The 25,852-nt window shown below is 36.8% G+C and overlaps 2 protein-coding genes across 16 annotated transcripts in view; one reads left to right on the plus strand and one right to left on the minus strand.

Moving 5' to 3' along the window:
- Positions 1-7,333: 7,333 nt before the first annotated feature.
- LOC105222874 (tau-tubulin kinase homolog Asator) overlaps positions 7,334-25,852 on the minus strand; it is a 763,131-nt gene continuing 744,612 nt past the window's right edge. For 14 of the 15 annotated variants that reach the window (XM_049459556.1, XM_049459549.1, XM_049459552.1 and 11 more), the window contains 2 exons: positions 8,038-8,131; positions 7,334-7,971 (listed from right to left, as the gene is read on the minus strand). In XM_049459556.1, the coding sequence (XP_049315513.1) occupies positions 7,641-7,971; positions 8,038-8,131 (425 nt within the window). In that variant the 3' untranslated portion in view covers positions 7,334-7,640. Of the gene's footprint in view, positions 7,972-8,037; positions 17,508-17,569; positions 17,703-17,758; positions 17,959-25,852 lie in introns of those variants that run through there. The other variant, XR_007423119.1, reaches the window with a different exon arrangement.
- On the plus strand, positions 17,269-17,576 carry LOC125779199 (N66 matrix protein-like). The gene has a single exon (XM_049459846.1). It carries the CDS (start codon positions 17,269-17,271, stop codon positions 17,509-17,511), a length of 243 nt encoding a protein of 80 aa, XP_049315803.1. The 3' UTR covers positions 17,512-17,576.

A 25,852-nucleotide genomic window follows, 5' to 3' on the forward strand; every position in this document is an offset into this window, starting at 1 on the left:
GAACGGCTTCTGGTTGCTCTTCACCCCAAATGCGGCAATTTTGCTTATTTACGTAGCCATTCAACCAGAAATGAGCCTCATCGCTGAACAAAACACGCGCGCGAAACACATTTCGAACCGAACACTGATTTTGGTAATAAAATTCAATGATTTGCAAGCGTTGCTCGTTAGTAAGTCTATTCATGATGAAATGTCAAAGCATACTGAGCATCTTTCTCTTTGACACCATGTCTGAAATCCCACGTGATCTGTCAAATACTAATGCATGAAAATCCTAACCTCAAAAAAATCACCCGTTATATGAGGTGAAATTCCAGATGAACGAAAAATTTCCTAATGGGTCTTTTTTGTCTTTGCTTGCTCACACTGCACTAGCAGTCAAAGTTAGACAAACTGTTAGTTGAGCGGGTAATGCAATGAAACATACATACATATGTACGTGTATATATTGTTTGTGCGTATGTTTATAAAATGGAATGTGCAAAGTGGAATATGGCAATAACAAATTTCGCAAATACTTTGAGCTTAATACCGGTTAATCAAAAGATTGACTTTAATTATGATATTATTTTTGTTTTTGTTTCACTATGCCGTTTTATAATTATTAATAATAATAAATTTATATTTTAAATAACTTACACTTTTTTTTCTAACATGTTTGTTACTGCCTTATGTGTTTTCGCAAATCCAATGGGCTGGTTGGGTGGGTGAATATGTTAATTCTGAGGACCCGAAGGATGGTTGATTGGATGGGTAAAAATTTAAATCCTGATGATCCAAACGGTGATTAATTGGGTGGGTTTATATTTTATTATCAGGCACTCAATCTGGTTCAAGGGACCAAAATGTCGGGGTACTCAACGTTGTGTTTGCCGATGTGTCAAATAAAATAACATTATTAGGGTTCAATAACAATTAAATTTTATATTTGAGGATATGGGGAAGAAGTGTAATACTATGTGTGTATGTACAATTGTGTGGTTATGTGTGGGTATATATAGACATATAATTATAGGTTACTTATGATATAAATACAATTATAAAAAATATAATTATAAATCTAAATGCAACATGATGTGATTTTTTACTCCCCCGTTGATATATTTTTGGATTCTGCTGTGGTTGTTGTTGTAGCAGTTGATGCTGCATATGTTCTGTATGTTTTTGCGCCTGTATGTCCGTCCGCGTTAATATTACTTTTTATTGCGTTAATCTGTTTGTTGGGTTCTCCGTCTCGTATTTAGACGAGTTAGGAGGACAATGCAGGAATGTGTTCATTTGTGTTGAAGTTGTAATCTTAATATTATTAATATGGCAACCTTCTAAATGATATTATCTGTAACATAGATTCCTAACTGTAACCGTACATTACTTATGACATTGTACATTCAATTCAGTTCAATTCTTATTAAACCTTTCAACCATAAACACTGCGTTTCATTATCAGTGGTTCTCTGCAACAATGGTTATGGGGCCAGGTCAGAACGCGTAGGGCACCATTTGTTGTAACGGCAAATATTAACTGAACTAAATTTTTCAATTTCGTGTGTGCGCGGTTTTTAAAGAAGTTTTTAAAATGAGTTTGTCTCTGCAAATCGAAAAACTTGCAGAAGATAATTACGACGTCTGGTCGGTATCTGTGCGCAGTGTGCTAATTCCCACAGATTTGTGGTACGTTATTAGTGATACAAAAACAGAGGAGGCAACGCCTCAAGATGTGCAAAAATGGAACACAGCAGACCAAGAAGCGTTGGCATGCTTGTTCCTTAATGTGAAACCGACGCAGTTATTGCATATAAAATCATGCAAAACGGCATCAGAAGCATGGCAAAAATTGAAGCAAATTCATATGCCAGTTGGTCCAATAAGAAAAGTGCAGTTATATCAAAAATTGTTGCGTTTGAATATGCAGCAAAATGATGGTGTGATTCAGTATGTACAGTTGTTTGTCGAAACGGTCGACAAACTAGCGGAATTAAACATACAAATAGCGGATGAGTCTTCCAAGCTCGTGGGAAACTTTTGTTGTAGCAATTGAGACTCGCGACGAATTGCCAACTTTTGACACAGTCAAAGCTAAAATTCTTGAAGAAGGTACGCGTAGGCAAGAACGAAATGAAAGAGAGGACATGCAAGCAGTGTATGCATGCGCAAACAAAAGCACATATACAGCGCAAAAGCAGCTAATCAGCGTTAGAACACACGAAGAAGCAAAAGAAATTCAAATTTAAGGGGAAATGCTTCAATTGTCAACGATCGGGTCATCGGGCAAGTGAATACCGAAGTTCAAACAAAGTAAGCAACAATCAAAATGGATATGAAGAAACATCAAACTGCTTAATGTTTGGAAGCATTGACGAAAAGCAGAAGAAAAACATTTGGTGCATCGACAGTGGCGCTACTTCTCATATGTGCTGTAATAAAAGTTTGTTTATTTCATTTACTAAGAACAAATCAAAAATTATGTTAGCAGATGATCAATACGTTGAATCATATGGTATAGGTACTGTATTACTGCAAAGTGAAAAACGCAAAATAGAATTACAAAACGTTTTATATGTACCAGCGCTACGCATGAATTTTTTGTCAGTGAGTAAAGCAGCGCAGTTCGGAAATTACATTATGTTCGAAAAAGAAACGGCTTTAGTGAGAAATAAAGAAAAACAATTAGTGTTAAAAGCAAAACGAATAAATAACTTACATTTATATATTGAAAAAAGAGTTGTTGGTGTTCTAAATATGTTAACTAACTCGCAAGTTACAATGTGGCACAACAGATACGGTCACTTGAATTTTAAAAATTTACGTGAACTCAGTGAAAAAGAATTAGTTCATGGTATGAAATTAAAGGGTATACCAAAACAAGTTAATTGCGATACGTGCAATAAGGCGATAATTTGTGCATTACCATTTGTACAAAAGACTGAGCGTTCAACGAAGAAAGTACTGGAACTTGTGCATACAGATGTATGTGGGCCTATGAATGTTAAATCGCTAGGTGGTAATCGATTTTTTGTTACATTTATAGACGATTTTTCTAGAAAGACATTTGTATACTTTATGAAAGCCAAAAGTGAAGTTTTTGAAAAATTTAGAAATTTTAAAAATTTTGTTGAATGCCAAATGGACTGTAAGATAAAAGCCATACGAAGTGATAAAGAATACATTAACAGTGAATTTGATAATTTTTTGAAAAGTTGTGGTATAAAGAGGGAGTTGACTGTCGAGTATACACCCCAGCAAAATGGTGTTGCGGAGCGAGCCAACCGAACCATAGTCGAAATGGCCAAAAGTTTATTAAATCACGCAAATCTTGGTCAATTTTTGTGGGCTGAAGCGGTACAAACCGCAGTGTATTTACGAAATAGATGCCCAACGAAGGCATTGAATTCTCGTACTCCATTTGAGCTGTGGAAGCAGCGTACCCCTTCAGTAAAGCATCTACGTATTTTCGGGTCACGTGCATTTGCACTAGACAAAACAAACAAAGGCAAATTCGATGCGAAAGGCAAGGAGTACATTTTTGTTGGTTACTCCAATACAGCAAAAGCTTATCGTTTATATGATCAACAGCGGCTTATCATAGTATAAAGGCGCGACGTTAAATTCATTGAAGGCGAGTTTAATACGAGCATCACTTCAGAAATTAGTTCATCACAATGCAATGGTGACTTCGTGACAAACATGAATGAAGTCCAACGGAAGCATTGAGTGGTCAACATGCAGTTGAATGGCGAAAATCCATGCAGTTGGAATATGATGTTCTTATAGCCAATAATACATGGTTGTTAGTTGATTTACCGAAGGGACAAAACGCCATTGGTTCAAAATGGGTTTATCGAATCAAGCGAGACGCCAGCGGAAATATCGATAAGTTTAAATCACGATTAGTTGCAAAAGGTTGTGGGCAACAATTAGGTGTCAACTACTGGGAGACGTTCTCTCCAGTTATACGTTACGAGACGATACGCATGCTTTTTGCGATAGCTGCAGAAAAACAGCTGTACATGCATCATATTGACATATCGAACGCGTATTTGAACAGCAAACTTGAAGAAAATATTTTAATGAAACAACCAGAGGGCTTTATCAGCAAGAAGTATCCAGAAAAGGTGTTAAAGCTACAGAAAGCAATTTATGGATTGAAAAAATCCGGCCGTGTTTGGAATAGCACGTTAGATGCAGTTTTAACCAGCATCGGGTTCAAAAGGTGTAGACATGAGCCATGTTTGTACGTGAACAACAACAATCAGCAGTATAGTTATATAGCAATCTACGTTGATGATTTGATCATCATATGTCCCCGCGAAAATGAAATAGCAGAAATTAAGAAGAAGATAGCAGCAAAGTTCCAGATGCACGATTACGGTACTGTGAGTTATTTCCTTCTTCTTCTTAATTGGCGTAGACACCGCTTATGCGATTATAGCCGAGTTAACAAGCGCACGCTAGTCGTTTCTTCTTTTCGCAACGTGGCGCCAATTGGATAGTCATAACCAGCCTCGGATGAGTTATTTCCTAGGGTTGGAAATACAACGAAAAGGTGAAAAAGGTGCGATTCCTGTGCATCAGAAGAAGTACATCAGAGCAGTTCTCGATTCATTTGGTATGCAAAATTGCAGGGCAGTAGCAACACCACTCGATCCTGCGTTCCAAGTTGTGAAGGTAAATGTGTGAAGGTAAATGCTACTGAATATCAATCACTAATCGGTTCTCTCATGTATTTAGCAGTCTTGAGTCGGCAGTTTGCACGAAGTGAGCAAACTTTCCAGGCACAATACAGATCCGCACATTGAGCACGAGACAGCAGCGAAGCATATATTACGTTATTTATCGGGCACCATCGACATGTCTATTGAATATTACAAGACTGGTAAAGACGTAAAGGGGTTCGCCGACGCTGATTGGGCAAACGATTCGTCTGACAGACAGTCGTACACAGGGTACGCTTAGGAGGTAGTTCTTTTTCGTGGTCCTCAACGAATCAGAACATCACAGCTTTAAGCAGCACTGAGGCTGAATATGTAGCCTTAGCAATGGCAGCAAAAGTGGCAATATACCTTAGCAGACTGTTAAGTGAGATAGGCTGGTCAAGCTCAACACCAATAACGCTATATGGTGACAACATAAGCCCACAACATATCGCTCACAATCCAACTCACCACAAGCGTACAAAACACATAGATATTAAGTATCATTTCATTAGTGAAAAAGTTGAAAATAATGAAATCGATTTGAAATATGTATCCACAGATAAGAATGTTGCCGATATCTTAACAAACTCTTTGTCTAAGCAAAAGCACTGTAATTTTGTAAAAATGCTTGGATTAAATTAAAGTTTTGTTAAAAAGTAGATATAACGGGTGATTTTTTTGAGGTTAGGATTTTCATGCATTAGTATTTGACAGATCACGTGGGATTTCAGACATGGTGTCAAAGAGAAAGATGCTCAGTATGCTTTGACATTTCATCATGAATAGACTTACTAACGAGCAACGCTTGCAAATCATTGAATTTTATTACCAAAATCAGTGTTCGGTTCGAAATGTGTTTCGCGCTTTATTTTGTTCAGCGATGAGGCTCATTTCTGGTTGAATGGCTACGTAAATAAGCAAAATTGCCGCATTTGGGGTGAAGAGCAACCAGAAGCCGTTCAAGAACTGCCCATGCATCCCGAAAAATGCACTGTTTGGTGTGGTTTGTACGCTGGTGGAATCATTGGACCGTATTTTTTCAAAGATGCTGTTGGACGCAACGTTACGGTGAATGGCGATCGCTATCGTTCGATGCTAACAAACTTTTTGTTGCCAAAAATGGAAGAACTGAACTTGGTTGACATGTGGTTTCAACAAGATGGCGCTACATGCCACACAGCTCGCGATTCTATGGCCATTTTGAGGGAAAACTTCGGACAACAATTCATCTCAAGAAATGGACCCGTAAGTTGGCCACCAAGATCATGCGATTTAACGCCTTTAGACTATTTTTTGTGGGGCTACGTCAAGTCTAAAGTCTACAGAAATAAGCCAGCAACTATTCCAGCTTTGGAAGACAACATTTCCGAAGAAATTCGGGCTATTCCGGCCGAAATGCTCGAAAAAGTTGCCCAAAATTGGACTTTCCGAATGGACCACCTAAGACGCAGCCGCGGTCAACATTTAAATGAAATTATCTTCAAAAAGTAAATGTCATGAACCAATCTAACGTTTCAAATAAAGAACCGATGAGATTTTGCAAATTTTATGCGTTTTTTTTTTTAAAAAGTTATCAAGCTCTTAAAAAATCACCCTTTATAAGCTTAAGAAGAAGTGTTGAAGTAGTAATCTTAATATTATTAATATGGCAACCTTCTAAATGATATTATCTGTAACATAGATTCCTAACTGTAACCGTACATTACTTATGACATTGTACATTCAATTCAGTTCAGTTCTTATTAAACCTTTGAACCATAAACACTGCGTTTCATTATAAGTTGTTCTCCGCAACAATTTGGTATGAACAGTATTTATATACCGTTCTTTCAATTCTTTATTGAAAGCAAAATTCTGTATATTATATTCATCAGAAACATTAAATTTTTTTCTACTTTCGTTTTCTGTATTGAACATCGGGAGAAACCCTTTCACTTCTAAATTTTTTTAGGCATCTACTTTTAATTAATTCGCTTCTTACTAAAGGACGGAGATATCGCTTACGTAAAATTTTATTAGTGACTTTCATTGTATTGGTTTTTTATTATTCTTACTAAAAATTAATGCCAGCAAAAATATAATAATTCACTTTTAAAAACTTTAAAACACACATCTATAGAATTAACAAAATAAACACTTATATATCAATCTTCTCGACGACAAATTACGGATAATTTGGGACAAAACGTGTAATGTTTTCTTCACAAAGAAACAAACTTGCAGAATGGTATACAACTTCATTAACCCTTGAACGTCATCGTTATTTTTTGTATACTAAGGCCATCCTTCGTCATTTGAATACGACTTATTTAATACGCTATAAAAAATGTCGGGAAAAAAAAAACAAAACCAAAATGGATTAATTTATTTTTATTTCGAGAAATCGGAACAAAACAAATAAGAAAAACCCTTTCTCAAACGAATTTGTAATCGCGCGTCATCGTTTTGACGAAGCATGACGTAGCAGAGTTAATTACTAAAACAAAACCTATAAATTTAAAACATTGCATTTCACCATCTTATACGTATATATGAATTTGTAAGATCAGGTAATAAAATACACATAATACACATGGGAGAATTTCCGACATTTATTGCCGTTTAGTAGCATAAAACGAAAAAATAAAAACATTAAAAAGTATTCATAATTTTGCCTTTATTGGAACAACTTACAATTTTTTTTTCTATTAGTCAGTATATTTCCTTACCCTATCCGTTTTAAGCTTCAGAATATTATTTAAAACAATTTCTTTGAAAACAATTGCCAAGTATTTTATTAATTTAATTTTCAAACCATGGCATTCGTTTTTTGCTATAGATTATAGACAACAGTTAATACCCTTAACTTAAGCAAATGCCTAGCGAGTAAAAACCACGGCTAAAGGAGTATTTTCTATATGTTCAAATACTTATGATAAATATAGTAGCTAGGTACAATTTTCGAGTCTAATCTACATTATGTCTATATCGACGCAAGCGGGCACTATTTTCTAGTTTTGGAGCACCAGGTGGCGGTATAATATCATTACGTTTTTTATCAGATAATTTAAGTTCTGTAACCACATTGTACAACAACTGTTCCTCATTCTGACGTATTTCTTGATTTTGCATTTGTTTCTGAGATTGTTGATGTTTAATGGAATTTAAATTTTGGACACTAACTTTAACATTATTTTCGTTAATCCTGGTAGATTGCTTAAAAACTTGAAGCTCTTCACTGTTATCTGATGAATTATCTTCAAAATGTCCCAGCAAAATTGTTGGCACCCCGTATTTTCTGTAAAAGGAACAAGTAAGCATCATTAAATTTAGTTTCGAGAATGATTAAAATCAGACCCTTTACCGAATAGTGTGACGGGAATGTGGCCTTGCAAAGCGCAGGTTTAATTGGCCAGGATCAGTCAGATATTTCTGCGCCTCCCTTCTTTTTCGTAAAGCTAAAAAAAAATATTTGTTTATAACATTTATTGAAAAGAATGAACTATTGGAGATAACAAAGCTTATGTCTACTTTAAGTACATCTTAATAAAACTGCTAAATTTAAATGAAATACGAATAGAACCAGTTATAAAAAAAAACGAAACCATTTCAGAAAATGAAATACTTTCGAAAATTTGTTTGTTAAACTTTATCATAAAAGATATATGTGTATAAACTCAGTATTCGATAGTGTTGTAATCTCACAACTCACAACGTTATTGTAAAGTTTGACATTTTTAAGGTTTTACATTGTCAGTACGTTTTGGCATACTAGCGCTATTTGTGTGGTTTACTGTAACTTAAAATATTGTTACGATTTTACTGCTTGCTAGTTTACTTTGCTAGGTTCGTATCTCTGGATTGACGAATAAAACCAAAAACTGTTTAATTCAATTCAACAACTCTTTATTTTACAACTCGTCTACACTATAACAGTTTACTCTTAGCACTGATTGATTACGTTGGCGCTGCCACGGCTTATATAGCCACGCACTTCTCGCTGATGCCTAATGCTATACGGCGCCAAATGCAGACAGCCGTGGCGCCAGACTCAGCAATTGTTTAAGTAGACAAGCAGACGGCTGCGGCGCCAGATATCTACAACAAGACAAATGCTATTCCAAATACCTACAGCTATTGTTCATAATAAGGGATGCATATAGCAATACAAATACAACTTAATACTACTTTTGTAACACTGTCCTCCACTAAAGCCTAATCGTCCCGATTAGGCACAAATCCTCTTGAACCAAATGGGGCGGGCCTCTCCAAATGTACTACTTTCATTTTACATCGTGCTTTTCCATTTCTTTGTATGCGGTATACCACGTCATTAAGTCGTTTCATCACCATATAGGGTCCTTCCCAGGCTGTCTGCAATTTCGGGGACAAGCCTTTCTTTCGAAGTGGATTGTACAACAGGACCAGATCACCTTCTTCAAAACCTTTTGAATTTGCCGCTTGATCGAACCGGTCCTTCATCTTATTGCTCATCAGATGCGTGTGCTGTCTTACCATTAGATGCAATTCATTCATTTCTTCCTTTAAGGCAGAACAATAATCTCCATCATTTCTTACAGCTGTAGGATTCGGTCCAAACTAAAGATCAGCAGGGAGTCGCAGATCAGATCCGAAAATAATCTTTGCTGGCGTGTAACTAGTTGTCTCGTGCTTCGCTGAACGATACGCTAGCAGGAACATCTGGATGCACTTGTCCCAATTCCGTTGATCTTTATCAACGATTTTCCGAAGATGTTCTTCGAGCGTTCGGTTGAATCTCTCCACTATTCCATCTGATTGTGGATGTAACGCTGTTGTCCGTGTCTTGTGGATGCCCAATAATGTACAGACTTCTTGGAAAATGGAAGATTTGAAATTCCTGCCTTGATCTGAGTGTAATTCGACGGGCACTCCGAACCTTGTTATCCAATTTTCTACAAACGCTTCGGCTACTGTCTTCGCTTCTTGGTTTGGTAAGGCATATACTTCTGGCCATTTACTGAAATAGTCCATGACAACCAGTAGATATTTGTTTCCGGCCGTACTGGTTGGGAACGGACCTGCAACATCCATTGCGACTCGTTCAAATGGTGATCCCACGTTGTACTGTTGTAGCCTACCGCGACTTTTGGCTTTAGGACCTTTAGCTGCCATGCACTCTACGCAGTTACTTATCCATTCTGCTATGGAATCTCGACAACCGATCCAATAGAACCGTTGTTTAATTTTCTCTATAGTTTTTGTAATTTTAAGGTGCCCTCCACTAGGTCCATTGTGATATTCTTTCAATACTTTCGGGATCATGGACTTCGGTACTATGATCAGCAGACGAGACTGTTTGCCATCTTCGCTTTCGCAGGTACGATGAAGGTATTCATTAACGAGGTTTATGCTGTTCCATTGGGCCCAATATGCTTTTGCAGTTGGACTCTCGCTACTTATTTGTTCCTTTGGTGGTCGTACCCCATTTTCTTTGGCCATTACCAGCTTTGCAAGATCAGGGTCCTCCAGCTGATTGATTCTGATGTGGTGAGGAGTCCAATCACCTTCAGGTTCTATATTCAGTAATCGCACGTCGATTATACCTTCTTTTCCTTCTGATTGGAGCAATGTTTACATTCCAGTGGACAAGGGCGACGTGATAATGCATCCGCATTTTTGTGGTGAATCCTCTTTCGGTGTTCTGTTGGTTGTTTTGATGGGTTTACCTTTATATTGCAATTTCGGGCAAAGTGACCCGCTTTTCCACAGTTGAAACATCTGCCTGTTGTATTTACTCGCCGTGCAGCAATTGTCTTCAGAGTCTTCAATATTTCTTCCATCAGCGCCGGTTGTTCCATTTCAACCCTTTGTACTTTGTGTGCTGGTTTCTTAGTAGCGAAGCTGTTTCCTGTGTGAGGGCGTGCGAAAACGTTTCAGCAAACGTTCTTTTTGGCAATGCATATGTGGCGCGTTTTGTGTCCACATCACGAATTCCATTTATGAAAGATTGAATTTTTACCCTCTCAATGTAATCCACAGGTGCATCTGAATTGCCAAATGAGCCAGTCGTTCTATTTCAGTTGCGAACTCTTGCAATGACTCGTTCATCTTCTGACCCCTATTTTGCAGTTCGATCTGGTATATTTGTTTCCGGTGCTCACTACCATATCGTCTTTCTATCACACTCATCAATGCCTCATAGTTGTCCCGTTCACAGTCTGGAATAGTCTGAAGGATTTCTGCCGCAGGTCCTTTCAATGATACAATCAAGGACGCCACTTTGTCCGCGGCATTCCAGTTATTGACCATTGCTGTCTTTTCAAACTGAAGTTTGAAAATTTGAAATGGAATACTTCCATCGAATGTGGGTGCCTTCAATCTTTGATTATTTGTTGATGCTGCAGGGCCATGTAGTTGCAGTTCTCGCACACGATTACTTAATTAAAGAACTTCTGATTTTAAATTTTCTTCGTCATTTTTTAAAGTGCTTAATTCGTCTTCAAATTTTGAAAATTTCTCTTGCACTTGTGTATTATTTTCTGTAATCTGTTGTACCAAACGCTTTTCTAACTGCGTATTATTTTCAGTCATTTGTTGTGTAAGGCGAGACTCTAACTGTGATGTATTTTCAGCTATTTGCGTCATTTGCTGTGCCAGACGATTTTCTGTTTGCACTGCATTTTCTGTATTTTCAGCTATTTGCTGTGCCAGACGATTTTCTATTTGCTTAATAGCCACTAACAGCAAGTTCATGTCCACACTTGATGATGTTCGTTGTTCTTCTACTTTTTCTTCTACCTTTGTAGAAGTTTCTGGCACAACAAATTCGAACTCGTCCACATTAATTCCATCCGCTTCCATTGCTTCACGTAATCGTGCCTGCAAATCCGCCTTTTGCCCGCTTATCGGCAAATTACGCTCCTCCAGTTCCTTCTTTAATTGCTGAATTCTCAATTCTCCGAATTTAACCATCTTGAATTTGGATTATTTGACAATCCCACTTCTGACACCAATTGTTACGATTTTACTGCTTGCTAGTTTACTTTGCTAGGTTCGTATCTCTGGATTGACGAATAAAACCAAAAACTGTTTAATTCAATTCAACAACTCTTTATTCTACAACTCGTCTACACTATAACAGTTTACTCTTAGCACTGATTGATTACGTTGGCGCTGCCACGGCTTATATAGCCACGCACTTCTCGCTGATGCCGACGTGTCCTTCTAGAATATTGCGTCTGGAAATTACGAGAACATAATGCTATACCGGGCCAAATGCAGACAGCCGTGGCGCCAGACTCAGCAATTGTTCAAGCAGACGGCTGCGGCGCCAGATGTCTATTGTTTCGACAAGCAGACAGCCGCGGCGCCAGTTGTCTACAACAAGACAAATGCTATTCCAAATACCTACAGCTATTGTTCATAATAAGGGATGCATATAGCAATACAAATACAACTTAATACTACTTTTTTAACAATATCTTGGCCAAAAAATATAATAAAATCGCGAACTTTTTCGTGCGATTATTTTTTACAACTTTCAAAGTTGACTAACTCAGCATCAGTAAATCAATGAACTTAATTAAATTTAACGATAAAGCTCCATCAAAAACATGTAATCAACTACTATTGATGCTGCGCACAAACTGATATTGCAAGATCGTCTGGTGACCTATCGTGAGATTAAAATAATTATATACTTTAATGGAACATTGCATGAACATTTGATTGTTAAAAAATTGTTCATGTTTGAACCCACTCAACTTGTCAATCGCTCAAAAACGTCTCATGTGTTTTGGAAAAGCTGAGCACGCAACAATACCACTAGAACAACGTAACAATAAATTCTGAGTTTTTCGCAATATCTTTTTATTTATTGAATCTGCGTTGTTGTTTTAAAAGCCATATGTTAAACTTTTTGTTAAAATATTATATTTATTCTTCAATGGTTAGAACAAGAATGAGAAAATGTGTAGGTACATAAAAAGTTCAGTTTCAATACGATTTAATTTTAAATACTTCATAGTTGCATGTATTGATGATATGCCTTGAGTATTACACAGATAACGCAATATCCTCATAGCTGCAGCCATATGCTCTGAATGTGGATCGTTGTTTCGTTGCTGAGTGCAAAATATCTGGCCGCGAACATACTGCTAGGTACATCAATGAAAGACTGGTACTTCATGTGGTTGGCCTTCTTACATTTACTCTCATTACAATTTACTTGATGTCCGGTATCTAGTGGAGTAGCGATCGGTCGACAGTTTTCCATATTATATTCACTTAACATCTTTTGCATATATGATTTTTGCCCAACGCATATAGACCCAGTTTTACGAGACTGCTTAAGTCCATACAATGTCTTTTTCAGCTTCAGGCAATGATCTGGATAAGGATTATCTACAAACCTAGCTGATATAAATTTCTTCACACAACTCGCTGTTCAAATATGCTGTTGAAACGTTTATTTGGTAGAGATATAAACTATACTCAGCTGCAATCGCAAAAATTATTCTTATTGTCCTATATCGCACCACCAGTGAAAACGTATCTTTATAGTTCACACGTTAAGTTTGCGAACAGCCCTTAGTAATTAATCTTGCTTTAAAACGTCAAATTTTACCGTTTTGGTCTTTCTTTAAAGCAATTGTTGCGCACTACTTTCTACCCTTTTGGCAATTCCGCAATTTGCCATGTATCGTTGTCTAATAACGATTGGTATTAATTTTTCATAGCTTCGTGCCACTCATTTACGTCTTGGCTTGTTAACGCCTTTTCTTCCGTTTCTGGTACTTCTATTTCATCATATTTAAATAGTTATATTGTTTCGTTGGTCTGCCTGGCCGTCCACTTCGAACGAGTTTTGGTCTACCACTTCGTCTCTTCTTTTGTAGTACTGGAACTTTCTTCTTTAGCGGATTGGAACTCATCATCGCTGTTAACTAGTGCTGATTGCAGTACATCACTTTCGGCTGAATTAGTATTTAAATTTGCAACATCGCTATTGCCGCTGTCCTGTATATGTGTGTACTCATGTAAACCTACCGCCGTTTGCATATTCGTTTGTTGGTTTCGCCCCATTGACTCAACGAAATATAAGTACATCTCTGCTTACAATCAATCGTCTCGTCTCACGATCATATAACCTGTACGCTTTCGATACATCAGAGTATCCTACTAATGTATACTCCTTGCTTTTGGTTTGAATTTACTGTTTTACCTCTTATCTAAAGCAATTGCCACACAACCAAACACACATAAATGTCCTACCGTTGGTTTATAACCAGGCCACGCTTCATATGGCGCCATCGAGTCCAATTCTCTTGTTGGCGCACGGTTTTATAGATATGCTGCAGTGTAAACAGCCTCTGTCCAAAGAATTTCGCTTACACCCGAACCGACTAACATACTCCTCGCCATTTCAACCAGCGTTCGATTGAATCCTTCTGCAACGCCTTTCTGCTGAGGTGTGTATGGCACAGCAAGTTGCCGTATTATGGCATTTTCTTTTAAAAAAATATCAAACGAATTATTTACAAACTCTGTACCATTATCGCTGCGTAGTACTTTGAGTTTTTTGCCACTTTGGCACTGTGCCATTCTTTAAATGTATTCAAGACTTCATCTTTACCTTTGAAAAGATAAAGAAAGACGTATCGCGTTTTGTCATCAATGAACGTTAAAAAATATCTAGCGCCACCAAGTGATGAAATTCTCATTGGGCCGCACACATCACCGTGAACTATCCCCAATATTCCCGCTGATCGATTTTCTGTACGGCTATACGGTTTCTGCGTACATTTGCTGGTCATAAACACAGTACAACAAATCTCTTGTGGTACTCTAATAGCCTTGACAGACGGCAGCGTTAAACCTGATTAACTGCGCCCTTAATCAGATCCAAATTTATAGGTGACAGACAGCAGCGAAGCGAGTTACCGAACAGCTGATTGGCATATTAATAACATTTTCAATTTTATAAAACAAAAATGGATAGAAGACAAGCATTGCGATTGTTAGCCGCACAGATGATGCAAAACCACAATTTGGTAAACAAAAGAATAAATACATTACTAGTGAATCTGCTTCAAAAGATTAAAACGATGAATGAATTGACAAAAGCGATACTGGAAACTAGTACCAAAGTGGCGTCTTCGGAAATAAGGGAAAGAAGCGCCTGGAAATTTGACAGACAATTATATATTGAATATTAATATCTTATACCCCTCATTTATATATGTATGTTATTAATAAAAGGACCGCAATGGCAGTTTTTGGGAGTACGATGTCGAAAAGATGGATGACATCCGATTTAAAGAAAACTTTCGTCTAAACAAGGAAGCTTTTCACAAAATATGTGAAAAGGTTAAGGAAATCGGAAAGTCCAACAGCAACATGCGACTTTGCATTCCACTTCAGAAAAGAGTGGCTATTGCGTTGTATGCGTTAGGTTCTTCAGCGGAATACAGAACTGTAGCAAGTTTATTTGGCGTAGGACGCAACACAGTTGAGGAAATAGTTGTGGATTTTTGCAAAGCTGAGTGCACAAATTTATCAGATTGCATCAATTCCTATCCCCCAAGCACAGAAGAAGTAGAGCGAAATGTACAAGGTTTTGCACACCTTGGTTTTCCGCTATGTTTTGGAGCAATAGATGGCTGCCACATTGAGGTTCAGCCGAAAAAGGAAGATGCGATAGATTATTACAATTATAAGGGGTGGTATTCGGTTGTTCTGCTGGCAAGTTGCGACTATAGGTAAATTTAATATATAGTACTTATTGGAAATATTTATATAAATTCTTTCACTATTTTATAGATCAAAATTTACATATATACATGTTGGGTCAACTGGAAGAAACAACGATTCGTACATTTTTGAAGGTAGTTCCTTAAAAAAATTCCATGAAACCGCTGATATTTTTGCTCAGAGCATCAAAATGATTGGAGATGTTAATGTCCCCGTATTACTTATTGGCGATTCAGCTTTTCGATTGTCGCGTTACATGATGAAGCCTTTTCCATACTCACCAAATCAACCAGTGTTAGAAAAAACATTTAACTATCGTTTATCAAAATGTCGCAGAGTTATAGAGAATGCTTTCGGTCAACTAAAAGCCCGATTTAGAAAAATTGGCAGAGGTTTACCGGTAGCTCCAAAAAACGTTAACGTTATTATAACGGGTGATTTTTTTGAGGTTAGGATTTTCATGCATTAGTATTTGACAGATCACGTGGGATTTCAGACATGGTGTCAAAGAGAAAGATGCTCAGTATGCTTTGACATTTCATCATGAATAGACTTACTAACGAGCAACGCTTGCAAATCATTGAATTTTATTACCAAAATCAGTGTTCGGTTCGAAATGTGTTTCGCGACAAATTTTGTTCAGCGATGAGGCTCATTTCTGGTTGAATGGCTACGTAAATAAGCAAAATTGCCGCATTTGGGGTGAAGAGCAACCAGAAGCCGTTCAAGAACTGCCCATGCATCCCGAAAAATGCACTGTTTGGTGTGGTTTGTACGCTGGTGGAATCATTGGACCGTATTTTTTCAAAGATGCTGTTGGACGCAACGTTACGGTGAATGGCGAATCGCTATCGTTCGATGCTAACAAACTTTTTGTTGCCAAAAATGGAAGAACTGAACTTGGTTGACATGTGGTTTCAACAAGATGGCGCTACATGCCACACAGCTCGCGATTCTATGGCCATTTTGAGGGAAAACTTCGGACAACAATTCATCTCAAGAAATGGACCCGTAAGTTGGCCACCAAGATCATGCGATTTAACGCCTTTAGACTATTTTTTGTGGGGCTACGTCAAGTCTAAAGTCTACAGAAATAAGCCAGCAACTATTCCAGCTTTGGAAGACAACATTTCCGAAGAAATTCGGGCTATTCCGGCCGAAATGCTCGAAAAAGTTGCCCAAAATTGGACTTTCCGAATGGACCACCTAAGACGCAGCCGCGGTCAACATTTAAATGAAATTATCTTCAAAAAGTAAATGTCATGAACCAATCTATCTATTTTATGCGTTTTTTTTAAAAAAAAAGTTATCAAGCTCTTAAAAAATCACCCTTTACATGCATGCTGTATTTTGCACAATTTTCTAAAAATTGAAAATGATGAAATTCCATCTTCGTGGATCCAAGATGCTGCAGAAATAAGTACAGAAATTCAACCACATCACACTACAAGAGCTGGGGAAAATGAGCATCGGCTATTAGAAATGCAATAGCTCTGAGTTTTTGTGAGTATAGATGTATAGAGTAGCAGAAAACAAATATTAGTACACATAATTACAAACATCCATTTTTTAAAGAGATCATTTTTTATTTAAATTCATTTTTTGTTACATTATATCATGTTTTAAGACTAGAAAATAACAAAACATTTCATTAAATAATGGTTAAGGACTAGAAAATAAAACATTTCATTAAATAATGGTGTAGGACTAGAAAAAAACGATACAATTATTTTAAACTTAAAGTTTCTCTGCGATGTTCTCCATAAGGGTTAAAAATCTTTCTGACAAATTATTGTGCTGTCGAACAGTCTGAATTATTTCCTCTGAAACGTGCTTGGTTTCATCCGCAACCCTTTCTAATATGTCTGTTTGTTTTTTTAAAACCTTTAACAACTCGGCGCTAAAATTACGTTTTCTTGTTGCAGATGAAGGTGATGGTGACGGCATCGGACATGACAGTGATGGTGACGGCAACGAAGGTGGCAGCGGACATGACGGTGATGGTGACGGCAACGAAGGTGGCAGCGGACATGATGGCGATGGCAACGGAGGTGATAATGGTGGGTCGGACGGCGGCAACAATTGGTTTAATGTTGAATTCTAAACAAAATTAACTTTATAAATGCATGTGTTTATATAAATAAAATAAATTCGTTTTTTACCTCGGAATACGAGTATGTCTCTATGTACAAGGCCGAATTAACGGCAGTACACCCTACTATGCGATTCACAGCATTATAATGCCTCCAAGGCGAGGGACTACCACCAGAAGGGCCAATTTTGGTTTTCTCCTCTCTAAAAGTAGAGTTATTAATGTGTTAAAAAAAAATCTAATTATTGAAAAAACTCACCTGTATTTCTTTGTCATATTTTTCACTTTGCAGTGAATTTTCTCGGCGGTGTATTTTTGTGCCATTTCCTGCGAAATCTCATTGTATATATGAGCATTTCGCTTTGCACGCCGGCGGTCGTGGGAACGTGCCTCCCATTTTTCCAGCAGCTCCAACTCATCTTTAAAAGTCCACCCTGAACGCTTTTTTCTGCCAGCCATCTGAAATTAAAACAAAGATAATAATTTTCGTTTAGAAGGCAATGCAAAATAATAAAATTACTTACTTTTAATCTTTAATCGTCGCTTTTTAAAATAACTTAGCTGTGGTAACTCCTGAATTAATCCCGAAAAATGTAAATAATCTGGTTTAACGCTGCCGTCTGTCAATGCTATAACCTTCATTCCGCGAACCATTTGCTTGTCATTTAATGCAAAATTAATATGACCATAGCGCGAATGTCACTTCATAACATCATAAATTGATTTCCTTGCAAAAACAATAGGGGTATTCTCTTGCTCTTGCAAGATTGCAGATTGCAAAAGTACTATACTGAAATATACTAGGACACGAGAATCTAGTGATATATGAACGGCTGATTCGGTCAATTTATTGTGAATTACTATTTTGCACGGCTATTGTGAATTGACGCACCTTCTACATACATTTTCAAAAAAAAAACTGTAACAAAACTTTATAATTTAAATAAAAATTATAAAATCTATTTAAAAGTTACCTTCCTCAACAATATAACGACGTAATATATCTTTATGGGAAATGACAGCTAAAACAGGGTTGCAATTATATTTTTGCGTGACATTGCTCGCAAATATACATGGGTTTTGGTCTGACATATTTTACAGCCATTGCAAATAATTTTCTCCGTGTGTTTGTTGTTGCACCGGTGCACCAAGAGGAAATATATGCAATTTTTGCACCGTGCAAGGGTTTTGCAAGAGGAAGAGAATACCCCTAATGTGTTTTTACTTGGCTCTAAAATAAATATACATATCACTGACTTATCGTGACACGTAAAACTATTCCTCCGTGCTGATTCTTAATTGTTTGTTGAATTCTGCAATGTATCAACTGTTGACTACCTTTGCAACCGAAATGAAGTTGTAATGCAACGGTCATACATATGTACAACACATCAACAAGTGTAACGTCACACCTGTTCGACTTCAAACGCACAACTTCTATGGCATAACCAAATTCTCGAATGATTTCGGCAGGCTGGGGAGTAACATTATTATACAGAACTCATCTTTTAAATTAAGTCCAATCTCTTCAAGCTATCTGCAACTGGCGTGAAATCGCAAAAATATTTCTGCACACATTCACACGTCGCTCTTACGCATACCAAGAAGACGATTAAACAAAGTCACCGGCCCTTTTGGTCTATAAATCTCACGTAGAGTATTCCATGCCTCACTTGACGTCTTACAATTCTTTACATGAGCTATCTGCGTCGATGCAATGTTCAACATCAAAGTTGCAGTCGCCTTCTCGTCCTTGGCCTTCCTGATAACTACTGCTTTGTCCTCCACAGCTCCTTCTAGACACGTTGCTTCTCCTGACGTTACTGCCCATAACTCTTGGTGCACAAGTGGTCATAATAAGACTCATCTAATAGAGACGAACTCATTTTATACATAATAACTTAATCATTCGAACCGCAGGAATTTAGACCTGGGCCCATAACCTATTAAATTTTGGTAAACTTTTTATTAAAATATGTGTTTATTCTTCAATGGTAAGAACAAGAATGAGAAAATGTGTAGGTACATAAAAAGTTCAGTTACAATACGATTTCATTTTAAATACTTCATAGTTGCATGTATATGTACGTTGTTACAGGCAGGACTGCATTTCAACAACTAACAATAAGTTATAAATTCTTAAATCTATTAAAAAACTAGACAAGCTCAAGCAAGTGATTGAGCTGTTTTGGTGCTACGTAGCTCCTTAGTACTCAAGCATATCTCTTCTTCTAAGGCGTGTTTGATCGCAGGAATGTACCAAAGCATTAGCCAAAGGGTTTGGGTAATCTCAGGGTTTAGATATATAATTAATTCTGCTGTCTTCTACTTCTTTCTTTACCATAGAAATAACAAGGTCTTTATGGATATTTTCATTACGTATGTACCATGGTGAACACATAATTGTTGTAAGCATTTTTGATTGGAACCTTTGTATTATATCAAAATTAGTCATACCTCACAGTTGAAAGCCATACATCCAAATCGGCTTTATGACCGCATTATATAAAAGCACTTTATTGTCTAGGATAAGTTTGGAGTTTTTATTTAAAAGCCAATTTAAATTTGCAGCTCTTATCTTCATGCAAGTTATTTTACTAGGTATATGTTTTCTCCACGTAAGTCTTCCATCTAGGTGAATACCAAGATAGGTTACTTCATTTGCTTGGGGTACTAAAATATTGTTAATTTTTACAATACACATTGTAACATGCTTCCACTTTTGTTCATTCACATTTATACGCCAGTGCTCCGCTAATATTTTTGATGCTATAATGTGGCATTTGTTACGGCTCACTAAAGCTGTGTCATCCGCAAAAGTTCAAGTCAATATGTTATTAGCTGTTGGAATATCTGCTGTATATATATTAGGTTGTCAAAAAAGTCTTGCGGTATTTTTTTTATTGAAATTGAAATGAATTTTTGATGACTCATGCCCAGCTCTTGATCGATGCTACGGCTGCTACTATGCCGGTCTCTTTCGGCCAATTCAGCGATTTTATCGCAATTTTCGACGACAGGCCTTCCAGAGCGTGGCGCATCTTCGACCACCTCTACACCAGAACGAAAACGTTGAAACCATCGTTGTGCGGTGGAAATGAAAACTGTATCGGGTCCGTAAACTGCACAAATTTTATTGGCGGCTTGAGATGCATTTTTGCCTTTATCGTAGTAGTACTGTAAAATATGCCGTATTTTCTCTTTATTTTGTTCCATGTTTGCGACGCTATAACTCACGAACGACTTAAAAGAAACGACAATCAATCAAACACGTGTTGGCGCGAGAAATGAGCTTTCCAAAAAGGTATAGCATGACCCGATGCGACGAATAAAACCAGAACTACGCGCTTTCAGCGCCAACTAGCGAAAATACCGCAAGACTTTTTTGCCAACCTAATATTATGTATAAAGTTGGGCCTAAAAACCTGCCCTGTGGTACACCAGCCCTTATCTGTCGTTCATCAGATATGAAATCTCCCACTTTTACCATAAATTGTCTATTTTTTAAATAAAACTTCAATGTTTTATACAATTCTAAAGGTAGAATATTTTTAATCTTATACAATATAAAATGAATTCATGCCACATCTTATCAAATGCATAAACTACGTCAAGAAATATAACTGCAAAGTATTCTGTGTGCTCAAATGCTTTTCTTATTTCGTTAGTAATTCTATTTACTTGCTCTATAGTGCTTTGCTTTTCACGAAACCCGAATTGGTGCGTACAAGTATTACAATATATTATTTTCGTGGAGGAAAGAACTCATCTTTGATAGTAACACTTTTTCAAATATTTTAGAAAGACAGGGTAGAAAATTTATTCGGCTGTATGAAGACGGCTGTGTTAAGTCTTTCCAAGATTTATAAATAAACAAATATGTACCATTTCGATCGACCACTTATTGCCATTTTTACTCTAGAAACATTATTTCATCAGCGTAAAATTTTCATCTGTGTAAATCGAAATTTTGAAATTTCCAGAACGGAAGCGAGCGAACCATTGCTGTGCTACGCGAACTAATAAAGCATCGTCTCCGTAAACTTCACAAACGTCATTGGTGGCTTGCGTCGCATTCTTCCCCTTTTCAAAATACTATATAGTGAGTTTTTTCATTATTTTCACCCATTTTTGAACAGCTGTAACTTTTTTTTCAACTTCCCCGAATTTTTGTTAAATGAAGCTGAAAATCACTTTTCCAACACTGTATGGTACTGGTAGCACTGGAGATATACGACTGCAACGACATCTATTGACAAAATACGAAAAGTATTTTTCGACTACCCATTATTATTTTCGTGGAGGAAAAGAGATACCTTTAATAGTAACATTGAAGAGCAAAGAGAGCACCTCTACAGCAATATTTGGTAACTCAATTGGCATTTTTGGGGTAATATTAAAGGGTGATTTTTTAAGAGCTTGATAACTTTTTAAAAAAAAAAAACGCATAAAATTTGCAAAATCTCATCGGTTCTTTATTTGAAACGTTAGATTGGTTCATGACATTTACTTTTTGAAGATAATTTCATTTAAATGTTGACCGCGGCTGCGTCTTAGGTGGTCCATTCGGAAAGTCCAATTTTGGGCAACTTTTTCGAGCATTTCGGCCGGAATAGCCCGAATTTCTTCGGAAATGTTGTCTTCCAAAGCTGGAATAGTTGCTGGCTTATTTCTGTAGACTTTAGACTTGACGTAGCCCCACAAAAAATAGTCTAAAGGCGTTAAATCGCATGATCTTGGTGGCCAACTTACGGGTCCATTTCTTGAGATGAATTGTTGTCCGAAGTTTTCCCTCAAAATGGCCATAGAATCGCGAGCTGTGTGGCATGTAGCGCCATCTTGTTGAAACCACATGTCAACCAAGTTCAGTTCTTCCATTTTTGGCAACAAAAAGTTTGTTAGCATCGAACGATAGCGATCGCCATTCACCGTAACGTTGCGTCCAACAGCATCTTTGAAAAAATACGGTCCAATGATTCCACCAGCGTACAAACCACACCAAACAGTGCATTTTTCGGGATGCATGGGCAGTTCTTGAACGGCTTCTGGTTGCTCTTCACCCCAAATGCGGCAATTTTGCTTATTTACGTAGCCATTCAACCAGAAATGAGCCTCATCGCTGAACAAAATTTGTCCGAAAAAAAAAAAAACCGAACACTGATTTTGGTAATAAAATTCAATGATTTGCAAGCGTTGCTCGTTAGTAAGTCTATTCATGATGAAATGTCAAAGCATACTGAGCATCTTTCTCTTTGACACCATGTCTGAAATCCCACGTGATCTGTCAAATACTAATGCATGAAAATCCTAACCTCAAAAAAATCACCCGTTATAATGTCCTAGCGACTTTTTTGGATTAAGTTCTAATAATTTCGGAAGGTGAAGTTTTAAAAGACTCGAGCGACTTAGCTATAACGGGTAAGATTGACAGCTGAAAGTGTTTCTTTCAGCAAATATCTTTTTTAGGTGATTCGCCAAATAATTTGCCTTTTCCTCAACACTTCGAACCCAATTTCCATCCAAGTTCATGGCTTCATGGACTTTTGGGCTTTCCAAACGGAATTTCATTTGCTTGAATTTGGACACAGCTTCTTTATATACGTTTGGGTGTTGGTTTTGGCTTATGGTTTTTGTTCGGCGTTGGTAAGATAGCTGCATTAGTTATTATATCATTGAGTTCTCTTATGCTTTCGTCAATATCTCTTCTTATATTTATTTTGTAGTCAATATTAATGTGACTACTCACGTATTTTTTATAATTTAAACAATTCGTTTTATAAGACGTTATAGACCCACTTTTGGATCAACGAATTTGGGTTGTTCACATAGTTGTATTAGTACAGGAGAGGGAACAGAAGATAGGTCAGTACATGTATCTATATTTTTGATTACAGCAAAATCAATTAAATCTGAAGTTTTGTTACGATCACTAGGCCAATATTAAGGGTATTGTGCCTATTTATAACAGTGTGATACAGCAAGTTTTGCAATGTAATCTCCACCTGCTAGAAATCTATGACCTAGCGATCCAAAAAACCGAGGTGGGCCGTGTATAGGCATCAAGTTTAAGTGCCCAAAGCGATTTTTATACTCTTGCAACATTATTATACAATAGTTTCGTTCACCTAACAGTATGTACATATATATCGGCCAATGAAAATAAGAAAGCGTGGTTTCCTCATAACAGTGTATCTTTATGCTTAAAATAGATAAATTTGAGCGAAAACTTTGCCCAGCCCCTATTTAACTAATATGAGGAGAACATTCGGCTTACTTTACTTTATATGATTGGCTTTATACCTTAGAGTATCACAATAATCTTCGTTTCCGTATGTTGTCCGCTTACGTTTTCAGATTTAGTTATATGTGGGTCAAATGCACGTCAAGTGGTCCATGAAAATTTCGCAAAATCAGCGATTTTGAAAATTAGCAGTTCATTAGGAAGGGGACCAGACGCATACCCCGTGATATAAATATTTCGCCAAAATTCATTTTTCTTGTTAAATTTATTGATTTTTTTGTACATAATTAAAGGCGAATATTTTCCGCGTTGTGTCACATACTTATCAGTTTTGTTTAGCGTGAAGAAAATTCTTTTTTCTTGTTAAATTTATTGATTTTTTTGCACATTATTAAAGGTGAATATTTTCCGCGTTGTGTCACATATTTATCAGTTTTGTTTAGCGAGAAAACACATGAAAAATTTCAATTGTTTAACAAAAAATTATGTGAAATATTATTATTTAAACAAATGGATCGTAAAAAAATATCTATAACGTAGCACGAACATTTTTCTTTGACTTCACAAAATTTCATCGATTTATCTCTAGTAGTTTATGAGAAAATAATTTTACAATTTTATAGTGCACTAAATTTCAACCTTCAATAACTTTAACAAAAAATTGAACTTTGAAGAAATATTTATATCACAGGGTATGCGTCTGATACCCTTTCTAATGAACTACTAATTTTCAAAATCGGTAATTTTGCGAAATTTTTATGGACCACTTGAGGTGGGTTGACCCTGCTATAAGAAATGCTCTTTGAAGGGTGCCGGTGTACAGACGAAACTAACGTCTTTTCGTATTTACCTTGAATTTGTTTTTCCATTTGTTACACAACTTGCAGATTTAGTATCCACGAAGTTGTGAAGGGAGTCGTGCAATTTTTCGTCATTTAATTGATTTTACTTGATTATGAACTAACGTTTATAATTCTTAAAAATACTTTTTGCACACAAAATTTATTTAAATTTCGTCGAAATATTTTTTTCTAGTTATGTTGTCAATGACATCTATGCCAAATGGCGCATCAAACTAATCATTAGTGTTTAGTATGCGTTTGTTGTTTCGAATTATATTGTATGTATAAAGTGCATTCGGCGAGTGTTACGATGAGTGAAATTATTCAACAAAGAAGTTCCAAGCAATTTTATGTACTGAATCAAATTTCTGATGCTGAAACTCTCAGAATTTTGGAAAAGGCATTTGTTGATCAATTGATGATCAACACGTCAATAAAATAATAAAATATGTGCTTGGGAATCGAAGATTAACAGGCAGAGATCTTACTGGCAACGTTGGAATATCGCAAGGATAAGTGAAAACCTTTTTGAAATGTCAATTGTGTCTAATATAAGTGAAACTACGACTGAACTTTTACTGAATTTTTTTCGAAAAACAGCGTCGAGTTAGCGTCTGTGAAACAATGCCTTTCGACTAGCAGGATGTCATAAAACGTATTATTACAGGCAATAACTGTCAACCAGGACAGATTCTTCTGGAGTTTTTCGCCAAATTTTCTACCAATATCGTGCCGCAACCAGAGTTTATTGATACGTTTTATGACAGTTTTCGCAAAAAGCTTCTGTAAGAAGATACTTCATATCCTGGATTTCCTGGCTTTGGATTCATGATAATTTCAGCAACTTTCCAATGAGTTGGCATGTATTTAAGATAAAAGCCGCGTTAATAATGTTGGTAATTTATACTTTACTTATTTGAGATAGCTGTTTTAGGACCTCGGCAGTAGTCAGGTCGTAACCGGGGGATTTTTTGTTTTTCAGATTTTTGATTTCCTCACTTAGCTCACTGCTTGTGCAACTTGAGATTTCTTCGCTTTCTTGACTGGAAGCAGTATGATAATCAACGGGTGTTTCATATCTCGCTTATTACACGCAGCAACTTTTGTTTCGGCAACTCTCGGTTTATAGGCGAGGGGGCGACGAGGAGAGGAGAATCGCGCCGAGTTTCCAGTGTTCAGCAACTCGCTTTGTGTTCTTATTCGTAGCAGTTCGCTGCGACGTTTTTCGGCATTCGTGTTCTTTCTTTCGTAGTACATAGTTGCATTTGAG

This window comes from Bactrocera dorsalis, chromosome 6, assembly GCF_023373825.1.
Source record: "Bactrocera dorsalis isolate Fly_Bdor chromosome 6, ASM2337382v1, whole genome shotgun sequence".
In the NCBI taxonomy this organism is placed as follows: domain Eukaryota; kingdom Metazoa; phylum Arthropoda; class Insecta; order Diptera; family Tephritidae; genus Bactrocera; species Bactrocera dorsalis.